Source organism: Salvia splendens, chromosome 14 (genome assembly GCF_004379255.2).
Source record: "Salvia splendens isolate huo1 chromosome 14, SspV2, whole genome shotgun sequence".
Taxonomy (NCBI): domain Eukaryota; kingdom Viridiplantae; phylum Streptophyta; class Magnoliopsida; order Lamiales; family Lamiaceae; genus Salvia; species Salvia splendens.
Genome location: NC_056045.1, coordinates 3,305,520 through 3,318,320, shown reverse-complemented (window position 1 = coordinate 3,318,320; position 12,801 = coordinate 3,305,520). Strand labels below are relative to the sequence as shown.

General features: G+C 34.0%; 2 protein-coding genes across 5 annotated transcripts; one reads left to right on the top strand and one right to left on the bottom strand.

Annotated features, from left to right (window-relative positions):
• Positions 1-4,606: 4,606 nt before the first annotated feature.
• On the top strand, positions 4,607-7,804 carry LOC121764897 (LRR receptor-like serine/threonine-protein kinase GSO1). Its single transcript, XM_042160922.1, has 4 exons — positions 4,607-5,397; positions 5,818-6,078; positions 6,167-7,015; positions 7,113-7,804. Exons 1-4 carry the CDS (start codon positions 4,962-4,964, stop codon positions 7,595-7,597), a joined length of 2,031 nt encoding a protein of 676 aa, XP_042016856.1. The 5' UTR covers positions 4,607-4,961; the 3' UTR covers positions 7,598-7,804.
• Positions 7,805-8,769: 965 nt separating this feature from the next.
• Positions 8,770-11,025, bottom strand: LOC121763905. 4 transcript variants are annotated; one of them, XR_006042515.1, is made up of 7 exons: positions 10,816-10,925; positions 10,483-10,746; positions 10,148-10,242; positions 9,981-10,061; positions 9,754-9,829; positions 9,578-9,670; positions 8,770-9,199 (listed from the first exon to the last, which is right to left on the bottom strand). XR_006042515.1 is itself a non-coding variant. In XM_042159998.1 (6 exons), exons 1-4 carry the CDS (start codon positions 11,019-11,021, stop codon positions 10,029-10,031), a joined length of 453 nt encoding a protein of 150 aa, XP_042015932.1. In that variant the 5' UTR covers positions 11,022-11,025; the 3' UTR covers positions 8,770-9,670; positions 9,754-9,829; positions 9,981-10,028. The 4 variants fall into 4 exon arrangements, 1 of the variants encoding a protein (XP_042015932.1); XR_006042514.1 differs by having other exon boundaries at positions 8,770-9,195; XR_006042513.1 differs by having other exon boundaries at positions 8,770-9,670; positions 10,816-10,940.
• Positions 11,026-12,801: the final 1,776 nt, after the last annotated feature.

Here is a 12,801-nt window from a genome sequence, read left to right as displayed (position 1 = left end):
ATTTAATTTAAAATTAATATACAACTGAGACTTATATTCCACTAGCTTTTTTAGAACTCGTGTCGTAAAGAAATGAGACTTCTAATAGTGAAGAGACAAAGAGAGCAGAGAGAGAGAGATAGACAGAGAGGGAAATGGCGGCGGCACCCCTCCTATAGGTTTGAAGATTAGGGTTTAATTAAATATGGAGTATACTATTTAGGCTTTATTTTGAGCTTTTTAATATTTTATATAATAAGTAATAATAGTAGTATACAATTATATACTACTAATCGATATCCTTTTTAATTAAATAGGAATTTAATTTGTATCAATAATATAGTACTTGATATCAAGGATGTTAACTTATACATAGTATTTTTAATTTGAATAATGAGATTATGTAAATACTCATTAGCCGTCGACACAAGCATAGTATATAGTCACAAATATATTTCATCAATAAATAGAAAAAGAGGATTGTAAAAAAGATATTTAATTAATGAAAATATGGTTATGACTTCTTTAGTACCATAAATATTATATATTCATAAATTAATAAATTTGTCAAATTTTAAATCATCAAAGATCTTATACTATATATTAAATCATCAATGATCTTATATATATGGATATTATATTTTAAATTTTAAAAAAAATTATCAAAGTAATTAAGATTTATTAACTCTACAAAGTTATGGAGTAATAATAATTTTTTAGAATGAGATTTAAAGAATGTTGATATTTAAACAATTATTCTAATAAATTGCTTTACTTTTTATAAATCTTCAAGTAAGTAAAACTTAATTGATTATATGTAAATAAAGAATAATATATTAAAATTATAAATTTAAAAAAAAACTAGAATACCAAACCTTAAATTTCAAAAGTTATTGGTTTATTATAGTAAGATTTGGATATTCACTAGGATGTATTTATGGAGTTAATTCCAAATCATTCTAGAACTTAATTATAGTAAGTTCTATATTACTAATTATATTCAGTTACAGTTACTAATTTTAATATATATTCAATTAAAGATGTTATATTGTTAATTATATTCAAATACTGCCCGCAGAGGCAACGTAGTTGGCAATGAGGGGCAGATCTTGCTACAATGAGCCAATGTTCGAATCACACTGATGTCGTATAGTTGTTTTCATCTCTCAGGCACTGGTGTGAGGCATTGGGAGATGTGCTTCTGCCAGTCAGTGGGTTAAGGCCTCTCCCTTAACTGGGTACTGCGTACCCTGATTTAACCCACTCACATGATGTCGGGCCGAAGTGTGGGTGCCGTCAAGGCGATGGAAACGCCTTTTTGCTACAATTATATTCAAATACCAAATCTAAAATTTGAGAAGTATAGTAAGATTTGAATGTTTATTTGGGTGTATGTATGGAGTTAATTCTCATCTAATTCTACAATTTAATTATAGTATGGTCTATACCATTAATTGCATTCAATTAAAAAGTATGTATATCTAAAAATAATCAAAGACAATAAGTGGAAAGTTATATGAATTTTTTAATTACCAAAAATAATTTATACCATAATTCTGTATAGGATTGCTCCATGATTAATTTTATGATTTGTGATTAGAATTGAAGGGGTTGTTTTGTTTAAATGCTTTTTTTATATTTTGTTAATTCTCAAGAATTAAATAATCTTCTGTGTATAGAAAATACAATTCCATTATAATAATACTAGCGAAATTAACAAATTTGGTCAAAAATAGAAATGTAAAAAAAACTTATGTTTATTAAGATTAGCCCAGAAATATTTTTTTTAAATATTTTGGATTGAATATTAATGTACACATCAACCCCCACATAATAAAGAACAATAAATGTTGTTTGTCAATTTAAATATCAAAAGTAGCACACCTACATAGAAAAAGATACGAAAAGAAAATGCAATTTAAAATAGAAAAAATAATAGATCTGAGCGAATTCAACATAAATCTCTAAACATGCAGGTAGCTAGCTATACATCCTACCTTTGAACTACGACAGATCTTGATGAGAACTATTGCGGATCTTGAGGAGGATTGGAGTTAGATTAGAGATGATGCAGGTAATTGGAGACATTGATTTGTTGATAATAACGAGGTTTGTTCTATTTTGCTTGCTGAGATTTTGTGTATTTTTCATGGATTGGAGTAGGCTAGAAGATTGGAGGTGCAAGTTTTGGAAGTAGAGAGTGATAGTTATGTAGTTGTAGCCATGATTTTGGGACACTTTGAAAGCTCTACTAATTATCGGGCCATAATATTCAGAATCCGTAAAATGCTTCAAGATTTTAACTCGGTCATGTTGCGACATGTGCATAGGGAAAGAAATTTTGTTGCTGATTAGTTATCACATTATGCTTATCGGGTACACAAGGTCATCCATGTGCTGGAGAATCCACCCATAGAGCTTAATATTTTGCTTCTACATGATAAATTATGTGTTCCTTATATTCGTCAGTTTTTTTGGGAGGTTTTAGCTGCTTTTTCTACCAAAAACAATGTACTACTATTTAATTTGTGTTGAATAGGCAATCACCGTTAAAAAGAATACCTACTATATTTTTTAATGTGTACATAATAATTTTATTTTATATTTTATTCTAATTTACAATTTGTTTTCATTATTTTAAAAAACGTAAGGCCCGTGCATAGCACGGGGGTTAATACTAGTTCCACTTAAGTAGTAGTATGGCATATTTGAAATTTTATAGTACATTCATGTATCTGCGATTAAAAGTCTCTTTTTTTTAATCCATTTGTGAAATAGAATTAAGATACATTTTTTTATTAATATAATGATATATAGAGTCTTATATTTCACTAATTCATTCTTCTTACATTTAATTTAAAATTAATATACAACTGAGACTTATATTCCACTAGCTTTTTTAGAACTCGTGTCGTAAAGAAATGAGACTTCTAATAGTGAATGGAGGAAGAGTATATTTTTATACTCCATCTCTCCATCATTTAAATAACCATTTTGCCATTTTGAATCGTCCACCATTTAACGAACCATTTACTTTTTCAATACTCCCTCCGTCCCTCAAGAATATGTATTTTTTCATTTTTTTAGTCCATCCCACAAGAATATGTACTTTCTAATTTTAGAAAGTCTTCTCTCACTAATGAGATGAGACTCATTCTCCACTAACAATACTTTATTTACTTTTTCTCTCTATCTCTCTCTTACTTCACTAATTTTACATTAAAACCTGTACTGACTCCAAAGTGCATATTCTTTGGGAACGGAGGAAGTATGATTTAAAAATTATTTCTAGAAAAGTTTTAAAATATACTATATGCCTTGAAAACAAAAACTTTTGAAACGGTATGATTTTAATGCACAACTAATTAGGTAAGAGAGAAAAATTGGTAAAACCGAGATACGAAAAGAAAAATATAAAATAAGAGAGAAGAAAAGAAAAATAGCAAAATAGTGTTAGTGGATTATAAGATTCACATCCAAAAATGAGTAAAAAATATATAAAGTTTATATTTTTAAGCGACAGTTCAAATTGAAAATAGTTTTTATTTTTTTAGGGAGGGACGGAGGTAGTAGTAAGCGTAAGTAGTATATGGTTAAAGTTGTGTAAATTTTTTTAATAAGAAAAGAGTGAATTGTAAAATATGTGAAGCAGTGCTAGGAATTAAACTCGGGGGAGTAAAAATATTATAAGCAATTTGAAAATTGAAAAGGGGGCAAATACTGTGCAAATTTAGAGAAAAATAGTATAGATATAAATTTTGACAAAGGACATTTTCCCCACCAAAGGACATGTGGCTCCGCTCCTAATAATTTATCTCATTTTTCTATTTCCTTTCTCATGTTTATTTGAATTATTAGTATTCAAATTCAATAGCAAATGTTTATTTTTTATTATTCGCACACGTTTACTTTAGGCAATGATGCTTATTAATTATTTAAAAAGAAATTATACATTCGGTTTTATCTTTCAAATTACATTTACATTTTTATTAATATTTTTAATTATGTAATTTCACTTTTACTTATTAATGATAATTATATAATATCATTATTTAATCAAATTGTTATTTTAATTTAATTAAAATATGATATAGAATTTAAATTAATATTTTCCAATTGTACATTATATCACTAACATCGAAATAAAAACAAATTATGCCAGGTGAAGCAAGCGATATGGAGTAGTACTACCATGATTTGGAAAGTATTAGTATAAGTATTGAATAATCCCTAAGTCTAAAAATGAGAAATTCTAAATCAATACTCACTCTACGTATTATTCTAAATATGGACTTTACACAATCTAATAGTACTACTACTTACACCATATTCTCTTTCTCTTTCTCTTTCTCTTTCTCTTTCTCTTTCTCTTTCTCTTTCTCTTTCTCTTTCTTCTCTATTAATTACATATTAAAATTTGTACCGTTTGTAAATTTATCTATTTTTTTTGAGGGATAAAGTATTTGATGGGAAATATACAAAACGGTTTGCATTTGTATCAATAATAAAAGAGAAGATGATAAAAGTGGGTTGGTCAGATTCTTAGATAATTGACACAGGGATTCTCCAAATGAATCAGCTCAATTCCAAAACTCAGAGAAAAAAAACACATCACAAATGTAAAAGGCTGCAGAAAGCCATGTGACTTCTACCGGCTACCGGTCTTCCCGGTTACCACAAATTCAAATTTTGCCAAAACAGCACAATAGAGAGAGAGAGAGAGAGAGAGAGAGAGAGAGAGAGAGGGACACTCACTAACACAGTGAGACCCATCTTGAACAGTATGAAGATAGAGATAGAGCTCTGCAACTCCATTGTTTGACACCAAAAAAGAAGCAAACTTTTTATACCAGCGGACTTGGCAAAATTCCCAATTGATAAAGAAGCAAACTTTACTCATTATTTGGTTTAGCAAAGAGGATAGAGCTTAGCTTTCTTCCAAACCAACTTTCCCACTACACATTTTGCTTGGAAGCTAAAAAATGGCTCTCCTCCCCCTTTTCACACTCTTCCTCACACTGCTCCTCCTTCCATTCCATTCTCTGTCTCAGCCCTCACCAACCACTCTCTCTCTTCTCATGGCCATCAAATCCTCACTAGACCCTCAAGGCCTCATTCTGTCATCATGGTCACCCAATGCTACTGACCCATGCAATGCATCTTTTGTAGGGCTTGCCTGCAATGAGTATGGTGAAGTGGTCAACATCACCTTGCAAGGAAGAGGGCTGTCTGGAAAAATCCCACCTGAGATTGGCCAACTCAAGAGCTTGAGTGGCTTGTACCTGCACTTCAACAAGCTTCATGGGGTTGTACCTGCTGAGCTTGCTAACTTGCCCAACCTCTCAGATCTGTACCTTAATGTCAATAATCTCTTTGGTGACATTCCTCCTCAGATTGGTGATATGCCTAATCTTCAAGGTCAGTTCTTTTTTCTTTTTGGTTTTTTCTCTTCCTCCTTAACTGTAAAACCATAAATGAAACTAGATAAGTGAAAAAGCATCCATTTTGCTTGCATCACCTTTCTATTTGGTTAGATGAGGGATTGAGCTTGGAAGAAAGATGGAATCTTTGTTTTCTAGAAAATAGGATTGCTGCTGTAATTGACTTGTAATGGACCTAAATGGTGGTGAGTGTAAACATGTTTTAATCAGAAGTTGTTGACCATTTGCACCTAGAAAGCTAAGGGTTGTGTAACTTTTCTTGTATCTTAGCAATAAATTTGTGCTATTCTCTGGAAATAAAAACATTAGCCATTTAACAAACGTGAAGTAGGGAGTGATGCAGGATGAAGAGGTTTGTGAATTTAATCATTCATGGTGGTTTCTCTACTATTTGCAGTGTTGCAGCTCTGTTATAACAAGTTAACTGGCAATATTCCCACACAGCTTGGCTCTCTGAAGAAACTTAGTGTTCTTGCTCTACAGTCCAACCAGTTGAGTGGTGCAATCCCAGCCAGTTTGGGGGATTTGATGATGTTAAATAGGTTGGACGTGAGCTTCAATCGCCTCTTTGGATCGATCCCAGTGAAATTGGCTGTTCTACCATTGCTCAAAGTTCTTGACATCCGAAACAATACACTCTCTGGGAATGTCCCTCTAGGTAGCCAACCATTCATTCCTTTGTGCCGTTATCCTTCTTGTTTTCGAATTCATAATGTTATATGTTTTCTTGGTGTAACGAATCTCAGCCTTGAAGAGACTGGATGAAGGTTTCCAGTATGCCAACAATGCAGAACTGTGTGGGATCACTTTTCCTTCTCTTGGAATCTGCACTGCTTCTGCTCAAGATACCAATAGTCCGAAGCCTTTTGGAGCTGCCACGAGTCATCTGCCTGCGAAAGACATTCCAGAATCAGCCAATGTCCAGCATAATGGAGGGCAACAGTCAAGGAAATCTCAATCTGCAGCTGTAGTTGGATTAGTTTGTCTCATTGTTGCCGTGACTGTGGCAGGGCTGTTCTCATTTTCATGGTATCGCAGGCAGAAGCAGAAAATCGGGAGTGCATTTGATTCTAATGATGCTCGTTTGAGCAATGACCAGACGAAGGAGGCTTGCAGGAGAAGTGCCTCGCCTCTCATCAGCCTGGAGTACTCAAACGGTTGGGATCCTCTAGCCAAGCGCCAAGATGTGAGCAGTTTTTCACAGGAGGTGCTCGAGAGCTATATGTTCAACTTGGATGAAGTTGAGTCTGCGACACAATACTTCTCAGAGATGAACCTGTTGGGGAAGAGCAGCTTCTCGGCCATCTACAAGGGGACACTGAGGGATGGATCCACAGTTGCAATCAAGTGTATCTCGAAGATCAGCTGCAAGTCTGATGAGTCCGACTTTCTCAAAGGACTGAAGCTGCTCACCTCTTTGAAACATGAGAACCTCCTGAGGTTGAGAGGCTTCTGCTGCTCCAAGGGCAGAGGAGAGTGCTTCCTCGTGTACGACTTCGTCTCGAATGGGAACTTGCTGCATTACCTCAATGCGAGTGCCGGGAAGGCTCTTGACTGGCCAACCAGGAAATACATAATCAAAGGAATTGCTAAAGGTCAGTCAGTTACCTTGATTCCTTGAACTTATTTCTTGCTATATCTGCATACCATGCTTCGATTAATCAATGAGTATTATGTTGTTGATATCCGCAGGCATTGAATACTTGCACAAGAGCCAGAGTAGCAAACCTACATTGGTGCACAGCAACATATCAGCCGAGAAAGTACTGATCGACCAACACTACAACCCGTTACTCTCAGACTCTGGCATTCACAAGTTGTTGGCAGACGACATTGTGTTCTCGACTCTCAAGGGTAGTGCTGCAATGGGGTATCTTGCTCCAGAATACACCACTACGGGGCGGTTCACTGAGAAGAGTGACATGTATGCCTTTGGGATGATCATATTCCAAATTCTTTCTGGAAAAAGTAGAATCACGCAGCTGAACTGCCATGGAGCAGAGATCTCAAGATTTGAAGACTTCATCGATGCCAATCTTGCAGGGAAGTTTAAAGAGTCCGAGGCTGCCAGGCTAGGGGAAGTCGCTCTTCTCTGCACTCACGAATCTCCCAACCAAAGGCCCGACATTGGAGCCGTGATGCAAGAGCTAAACAACATCCCTTCGAGCTCTTGCTGACCGACCTAGTAATCTACTAATTTTGACTTGCGGCTGAGTCTGCAACTGCTTGTGTTGTGTCTCACATAAGCCTATCTAGTTACTTGCAACACTGATCTTACTTTTTTTTACTCATCTTACTCTTGTAAGATTAGCTAATGCAAAGATTATTCTGCAGTTAGTTGCTTCCTAATTGTGAATCAAATATCATTACAAGTCTTACTTTGATTCAGGTTGCAAGAATTGAGGTATTTCAGTAAAAGAGGATAGTTTCTGACAGTGTAGGGTGTGAGACACATGACTTAGGTAGTGGGATAGGTTATGTTTTGAACAATGAAAAAGGATGGAATCCAAGGTTATCAAAGTAGTGTGTCTCTGCATTCTTGCCTTTGATTCTTGTGAATGTTGTTTGTCCTGTTATATATTTTACTCCAGGCACACTTACCATTGCTTTTAGGATAAAAAACAGAGAAACACTGCAGATTTTCTGACAAGATGCATCTCACCCCAATAGAAAATCCCAACCAACATATGGCTACAGTAATTAGATTCTCTTGAATTTGCTGATGTTCATATAATAACATGCCAATTTACAAATAAAGCTCAATTAGGGACTATGTTGGAATCACATTTTGAAGCAATGTCCAATGCAGGCTAGAATATTGGTTGGAAACATTTATTTTTTGACACCAGATTTTGCTTGGTGTGTTAATTGAATAAAACATAAAATAGAATAAAACATAAAGGAGAACAAAAAATTGTCGTTTCAATTATTAAAATATGATAATTTGAGTAGAACATCTAAAAAAATGTCACTTTAAGTGAGGCGGATGACTCGGTCTCACTTAGCTAGAAAGTAGCAACTTATAGATGAATCGGGGCTCCGATTTCGAATGCTAAGGGCATTAGTAGTATGATCGAGACTCGGTCTGGATGGCCAAGTATCTCATTAACTGGACGAGTCCCTTTCCTTTTCTTTTTTCGCCATCCAAAGAAAAAGGAATATTGAATGCAAAAACAGTTCAATTTACAATTACATGGCCAATTTCAAACATTGAGATAAAACTAATACTCAACATCTTGTGCATCTTCTACAGTTCAAATCAACCTCGACTTTGAACGTTTTGTCGAACTTTCAGTTGTAACATATTCTTTTCAAATGTTGATCTTTAACGAACTAAATGAGAAAACAGTTTGGCATTCGATCCTTACTAAGTGTGACAAATTTAGTCGAAACACCAAAATATTTGACAACAACAAATAAAATACAAGAGTAGAACAGCAGGACTTAAAAAGTGCCACATCTTGTTGACAAACTAAGGTCTATATCCAGTTACGGATGCACGAACTAAGTACAAGCGCTAGAGCCAAACCATGTATAAAGTGAGACCACAGATAGATGGTTCCTGACGATAACAGATACAAAACCAAACAGCATAGCATGCATCTCCACTGTAGAAAACATAATACACAGATGGACAGACATATAGATAGAGCAGAGCAGCAACACTAAAGGATCGAGGAGACTTCACTCTACAGGGACGATTCTTCTGGAGGTACCACGAGAAGACGGCTGAGGAGATTAATCCAAAGGTTTTACTCCCAAGTGCTTGCACTTACTTCCTTCCAGAAAAAGAGAGACTTAAGCTGCATACACTTAAACCCCAACCATTCTTCCCCCTTCCATTTTTATATTACAATTATGAAAAAACAAAAAACCCGATTCATGGTGCAAGAAGTATTTGCTAACGAGTATTGGATGTAACTAGCCCCCGCTCCCACCTTACACATTTATATACACACCACAAAACTCAGTTGTATCTTATCATCAATCCGGATTCTCATTCTCATACTTAAATGATCAAGAAATATAAAAAAATCAATATATAGTCACATGGCAACAAGAGTAGGTATTCACGGTTCAGAATGTGAAGGAATGTGAACAAATTCTAACCAAGAGTATAAAACAAAATATATACACAAACAATTCGAGTAGCGTACCTGCATTTTCAAGTAGACCGAAGCCATCACTCCATCCAGGCAAAACATTCTCAGCACTAGTCTTCCAATTTTCTTGAAAACCAGCAAGCTCATCTAAGAATGGCATGGAACAAAATGTTAAGAGCAGCTTTACTTAACATAAACATGCCTCCAGGCATTATGGGAACAAATCAAACCTTCTTCTAAATTGTGTAACGTTTGCAATGAATCAATTCTGCCATCCTCACATTGTTTGGTCGTAACAGAATGCCCCTTCACGTATAGAAAACACGACTCATGAGACTAATGTGCTTTATTGGATATCATGAGACTCGTTTCACAAAGGCTATGAACATTACTCGTAAAGATACGAATTTCACTATTTAGTAGTAGAAGAATACACGAACTCCAGCAAGTAGATTACCTTATCATGTATCCCTTTCAAAATGGTATGCAGTGATTCACCAACCATTCAATCATCTTCTTTCATCTCCATCAGAAACACCTTTTGATCCAACATTCAAAACAAGTAACTTAGCCCACCCGTGTCAACATAAAACCCCTAACTCATCAACTTCAAAAACCACTCACCCCATCTCCCCCAGCCCTTCTCCCAACAGAGGAGGTGTAATATATCCCATCGGGACCTCCATACGCGACTCTCTGGAAGCTAAAACTCTGATAATCTGGAACCGGTCCAACATTAACCAAGTAATAGACACATAAACCAACAAGCTATAACTACAACTAGTCGAATGCTGATTACTACTATCCTTTCCTATAAAAACACCATTTCCTACTCTAACCATTCAGACATCAAGATTGATAATGCAATCAAGATCAACTACATACAAGTTCCTCAACCAAGCAATCATTTACTACATTCAATTTCAAATGTATGACAAATAGAGGTAAGAATTGTATACCTGATGGGTATTCATTTGAATTCTTAACGGTTAGGCTCTGTTTAGGCAAACTTTTAGCATCACCGCTCCCATCATCATCAGGATTCAGCCCTTCAATGGAAATTTGCTTGCGGCCCGGGGGACCCGAAATACTACCAAAATTGCTGGTGAAAAAAGGATCAACAAACGGGCGGGTGCGTGCCACCAAAAGGCTGAGTGAAAAACGGATGATCAAGTGGATCTTTCCCTCCAAAAAACGACATTTTGTGCAATTCTCCAAATACCCTGTGATTGTGAGGTGGTTAGATTGAAATAAGGAAAAATGACGTCTTTCTGTGTGTGTTCACGAATTACCTGCAAAATATGATCAAAATTTAGAAATTTTCTTGCAAGTCTATAGGCTGGACAGAATGTGAAATTAGAGAAGAAAGAACTTTTAGCAGAGATTTTGCATAAAATTCAAGTTAGTTTGAGCAGAACTGCACAAGAAATTTATTACCTTTATCTAGCGAGAGTCGAATTATGAGAGAGTACAGTGATACGCAATCTAGCACTTGCATTAGGCTAAAAAGAAGAATAAAGCTATGTGGCCATATTGGCCAATCATAAATTGATTAAATAGTAAAAAAAATTTAATTTTTTTAAAATTTTTGGTTTAATACTAGTTGATTTTACTTTTATATCATTTTCATTATTTGTTGCTCGACATGTTACTACTGCTCTTTCGTAGTTTTTGCTCAACTTATTACTACTGTCATTTCTTAATTGTTGCTCAACGTATACAGTAATTCGTGATATTAATGTGTTTTACATAATGGAATTCAAAGATAAGTACCAACTCACAAGTTCATTCACACGCATATAAAGTTATATCGGTAATTCTAATTTTTTTATATATGTAAATGGACTAAATTAACTCTTTATGGCCGGTCATAATATGACCATTTAGCATCACTCTAAAAATAATATGGTAGAAACTTCTCGAAAAGCAAACAAAAATAATAAAAATAAAATAAAATAACGACGACTTTGGAAGTGATTATATTTCTATTAGTACTTAATTACCATAATACCTTTAGCAAGTTTAAATTTAAATAAAAATATTTCAAAAATACGACAAACTAAGTGCATAAATTAATATACTAACGAAAAGTAAAAATTGTAAATACATAAATTAATAGTAGTATAATGAAAAGCAAAATTGTAAAAATACAATTGATACTAGCTAAGCACACTCGGTTACGATCACCGAAATTTTAAGAATTATAGAAATAACTATTGATTCGATCCTTTGCAAAATGGAGAAAGAAATACTGATATTTTATGTAGATAAAAATAAGAAAATAATTTAAACATAGTAATTTTCTATATATCTAAATAAAATTCCAAATAGCCAATCACATAGAGACAAGTGTCTTCACTTTGGTCTCAAAGTCGTCAACCCTCTTTCAAAATCATTTCCTTTTTTTTATTTTTTATTTTTAACTTCCTCCGTCGTGTAATAAATATCAATCGTTTTTATTGATTCATCCATTGGCGGACACAGTAAGGCAAGACAAGGGGCTTAAGCCCCTCCCAAGAAGCTTTTTTGTTGAATTTTCTATTTCTAATTTTTTTAATAATTTCAAAACCTATGTATCAAGCCCATGCCATTTGAGTGATGTTAGAGACTAAATCCTAGAAAGTGTAATGGTTGGAAGGGCTGAATTATTGCTAATAAAGCAAAAATTGCAGAGGAAGTCAAAGAAAAATTAATGGCAGCCGTTGCGAAGAAGATGAAGAAAAGGAACTAGTATAATACTAATAATAAAGCAACTATTTAATAAGTAGTGCATCAAAAATTGAGCCCAAATTAACAAGTTTAAACTAATTTTGATAAATGTGTTATGTTAATTTTTAAATGTGATTTATATATAAACATAACCAAAATTCTAAATTTACAGCTTAATTTTCAACCAATTCTATATCTTATAATAGGGTTACTTCTTCATAGCAATGTCATCTAAATTATATAATTCACAAAACATTTCGATTTATATATTAATTTATTTTTATTTATAAAATATTTATGCATTGTACATTATATTTGCCTGCGAAAAAATGTCATGTTTTTCTATTTTTATTCGTTCATCAAAATTATTCTATATGATAAGTTTTTCTTCCTTAAGGTGGAACATAATTTCCACTAACACTATTTCGAACACTTTTATCTCTATCTGTTTCTTATTTTACCGATTGTATCAAACCTAGTACAATCCACGATAAAAAAAAAGTATTTATCGTAGATGAAGGTAGCATACAGTGCAGCCCTTGCTAAAATAATTTTCTGCGTCCGCCACT

What these genes read in the sequence shown, in the direction of transcription:
- LOC121764897 (XM_042160922.1), top strand. Translation starts at nt 4,962, where the DNA reads ATGGCTCTCCTCCCCCTTTTCACACTCTTCCTCACACTGCTCCTCCTT. An exon ending in TGATATGCCTAATCTTCAAG is followed by an intron (nt 5,398 to 5,817) that starts GTCAGTTCTTTT and finishes TACTATTTGCAG; the next exon opens with TGTTGCAGCTCTGTTATAAC. An exon ending in AATCAAAGGAATTGCTAAAG is followed by an intron (nt 7,016 to 7,112) that starts GTCAGTCAGTTA and finishes TGATATCCGCAG; the next exon opens with GCATTGAATACTTGCACAAG.
- LOC121763905 (XM_042159998.1), bottom strand. Translation starts at nt 11,021, where the DNA reads ATGCAAGTGCTAGATTGCGTATCACTGTACTCTCTCATAATTCGACTC. An exon ending in TTCAAATGAATACCCATCAG is followed by an intron (nt 10,243 to 10,482) that starts GTATACAATTCT and finishes GACCGGTTCCAG; the next exon opens with ATTATCAGAGTTTTAGCTTC. An exon ending in GAAGGGCTGGGGGAGATGGG is followed by an intron (nt 10,062 to 10,147) that starts GTGAGTGGTTTT and finishes TTGGATCAAAAG; the next exon opens with GTGTTTCTGATGGAGATGAA.